This window comes from Myotis davidii, unplaced genomic scaffold, assembly GCF_000327345.1.
Source record: "Myotis davidii unplaced genomic scaffold, ASM32734v1 scaffold370, whole genome shotgun sequence".
Lineage (NCBI taxonomy): Eukaryota > Metazoa > Chordata > Mammalia > Chiroptera > Vespertilionidae > Myotis > Myotis davidii.
The window spans coordinates 8923319-8926471 of NW_006288615.1; the positions used below are offsets into that span (position 1 = coordinate 8923319).

General features: G+C 37.6%; 1 protein-coding gene across 1 annotated transcript in view; it reads left to right on the forward strand.

Annotated features, from left to right (window-relative positions):
* Nucleotides 1–906: 906 nt before the first annotated feature.
* NCKAP1 (NCK associated protein 1) overlaps nt 907–3153 on the forward strand; it is a 109657-nt gene continuing 107410 nt past the window's right edge. Inside the window, exons 1-2 of the mRNA XM_006760546.2 lie at nt 907–970; nt 2016–2126. Coding sequence (XP_006760609.1) covers nt 941–970; nt 2016–2126 — 141 coding nt within the window. The 5' untranslated portion in view covers nt 907–940. The remainder of the gene's footprint in view (nt 971–2015; nt 2127–3153) is intronic.

Below are 3153 nucleotides of genomic sequence, written 5' to 3' on the forward strand. Positions count from 1 at the left end.
TCGATTGGCTGGACCTCAGCAGCAAGCTAACCTACCGGTCAGAGCATCTGCCCCCTGGTGGTCAGTGCACATCATAGCGACTGGTCAACCAGTTGACTGTCTGCCCCCTTGTGGTCAGTGCTCGTCTTAGCGAGTGGTTGAGCAGCCTTATTGTATCATTAGCATATTACACTTTGATTGGTTGTTCAGTTCTGCCGTCTACTTGCATATTACCCTTTTATATAGGATTTTGGGGAAGCGGATTAATTGGAAGGTTAACTTACAAGAAATAACATGTTAAACTGATAGTCTAGTCTGAGGAAAAGTCAGATATATTTTAATAGGATATTGAAATGGAATTTACATACTTGCCTTTTCAGTCTGGTTAAAGATTAGGAAGTTTAAAATATCTTAAAGTAATTTTGTTGTATCTATGTGTGAGAATTAACAGAACTCTTAGTGCATTCCGATTTCCTTTTGGAAAATATAGGAATGTTTGCATTGATTTTTGTACTTTGGATTGTAAAGAAGTTAGGTGATACTTGAAAAATAGTTTCAATTTGAGCTGAAGTACAAGTCATCCAATAACAATTTATTCTTATTTTTGGCTACCGTTTCTTTTTAAGGTATGTAAACTTCCACCAATGGTTTGCTCCTATTTTTATAGTTGCATGTAGTCTTTATTTTTCCATCTAGAATTATTTTAAGTTTATTTAGAAAGAGCACCAAGAAACTGATGTGGTTGTCCTTACACAATATTTCAATATATATGGATAGTATAACATCTATGAATCTATTGTATACTACAGCTCGCTACTTAGAATACCTTTAAAATTGTAGCACCATATAGTTCTAATCTTGTTTTGGTATTCATAGTCTGCAGTGCATAAGTTCTCTACTGAAACGTATGTCATAGTTTGACAATCATTGTTTACACGTAATTTTCTCTCTTTTTATTACAATGCTTCCCCAGCAAGGACAAGTTTGGAAGGTTTGCAAAGCTTTTCACCTTCCCTCTGCCCGCTTGCCCGCTTTCAGATCAGTTTCATGTTTCATAATTTCTCTTTCTGCAATCTACAACATAGCTATAGTAAACAATGAAAAAACATTAAATTGTAATACTGTATTTCCTCATACATAGTAGAGTGATACAAATTTTCAAAGAACACATCCTTTTAAAAATACAATAAAAATAAGTGAAATAGGAACGTTAAAGTTTTAGTAATTCCCTAAGAAATAACATCTCACTAGCAAGCAGTAGTCACATAATGAAACAGTAAGCAGTATTGAAAGTTATATTCTGTATTACTAATAGTTCAGGTAAAAAGTTCTAATGATACCTTACATTTATGTAATGCTTTACAGTTTACTATAGAGAATGCTGTACTATTGAGGTGATAAAAGTGTAAACATTTCCATTTGTTCTGTGCTTATGAGGTATATATAGGACAGATGTAGATTCATTGTTCTAAGTGCTGCTGGTATGATGGAAAACAATGCTGTAACTCAGATGTTCAGAGGAACAGGCAACACACTTTAGTGCTATAAAGACAGTGTTAGCAGCTTCCGGTTCTTTTGAACTAGGGCTCTTGTTTAAGTGAATGAGGAAAAACATTTTGGAAAGACATGTAAACAAGCTTTTACTTTATAACACTTAGAAACATTTTCAGTATTTTTCTGAATATTCAATTTTGTAATATTTTATTAGCTTCAGATGAATACCATCCTACCTCAAACCAAGAACTTTTTTCTTTTTCTTTTCTTTTTCTTTTTTTTTAGGTTTGAGCTTTTTCCTTCACTGCTGTTCTGCGTTAACTGCTTTAAAACTTTCCATGCATTTTTTTCAGTAGAAGAACATCTCTGTACTGTCTCCCATTGCATATTTCAGCTGTGACAATCCCTGCACTTTGCCTATTCATTTTATCACCTGCTCACCAAAAAACAATAAATATCTCTAAATTCTGATTACAGATTTACTGTTGTTCCTTGGTTTTAGAAGGATGCACTTCACTTTTTAAATTACTGTTGTTTTATAGGCATGCGGAGACCCCAAGGCAAAGCCATCCTACCTTATTGACAAAAATCTGGAATCTGCTGTGAAATTCATAGTCAGAAAGTTCCCTGCTGTAGAAACCCGAAACAACAATGTAAGTCATCTAAATTTTTGTATTACTTTATTTAGCCATTAAGGGAAAGTAATGATCAGTAGACTGCTTGAAGTAGCTCTGATTTGTCTACTTCTTTATATTCTGATATATAAATTACATAAATTGATTAAGGGTTTTTAGAAACAATGTTCTTATCTCTGAAACTGGAAAAAAAATGACTGAACTACATTGCCATTTTATTACACACAACATAATATTTTAATTTCTTATATACTTCCTTTTCAAGTTGCAACAGAGAGTAAGGTAATAAGATATGTATATATTTCAAATATTTGCATGACTAGTTGGGGAGTTTTTTCATATAGTTGTAAATTTAACTTTGTTTTGATGTTAGTGTCTTTTTAAAATTTATCTTTATTTTAGAAAGTAGAGCTTATATTGTTTTTAGTAATTAGGTTTAGTTTTAAAATATATTTGTTTCTTTAGTATCTTTATAATTGAGATACTCATTTCTCAAATTTAATAATATAATAAGATGATATTGTTAAGATCTTTATTATTCCACTAGAAAATTCGTGCACTGGGTGGGGGTGGGGGGAGAGTGTCCCTCAGCCCAGCCTGCCCCCTCTCACATACTGGGAGCCCTCAGGCGTTGACCCCCATCACCCTCCAATTGCAGGATCAGCCCTGAGGCCAGGCCTGATGCCTCTGGCACAGGCATCAGGCCTGGGCAGGGGATCCTCATTTCCCCCCATCACTGGCTCTGCCCCCCACCCAGGCCTGATGCCTCTGGCCCAGGCGTCAGGGCTGGGCAGGGGACCCCCAGCCCCCTCCGATCGCTGGCTCTGCCCCTTGCCCAGGCCTGATGCCTCCGCCAGAGGCGTTGACCCCATCACCCTCCAATCGCAGGATCAGCCCCCTGCCCAGGCCTGACGCCTCTGACAGAGGGGACCCTCATTTCCCCCCATCACTGGTTCTGCCCCCAGCCCAGGCCTGATGCCTCTGGCCCAGGCATCAGGCCTGGGCAGGGGACCCCCAGACCCCTCCGATTGCTGGCTCTGCCCCT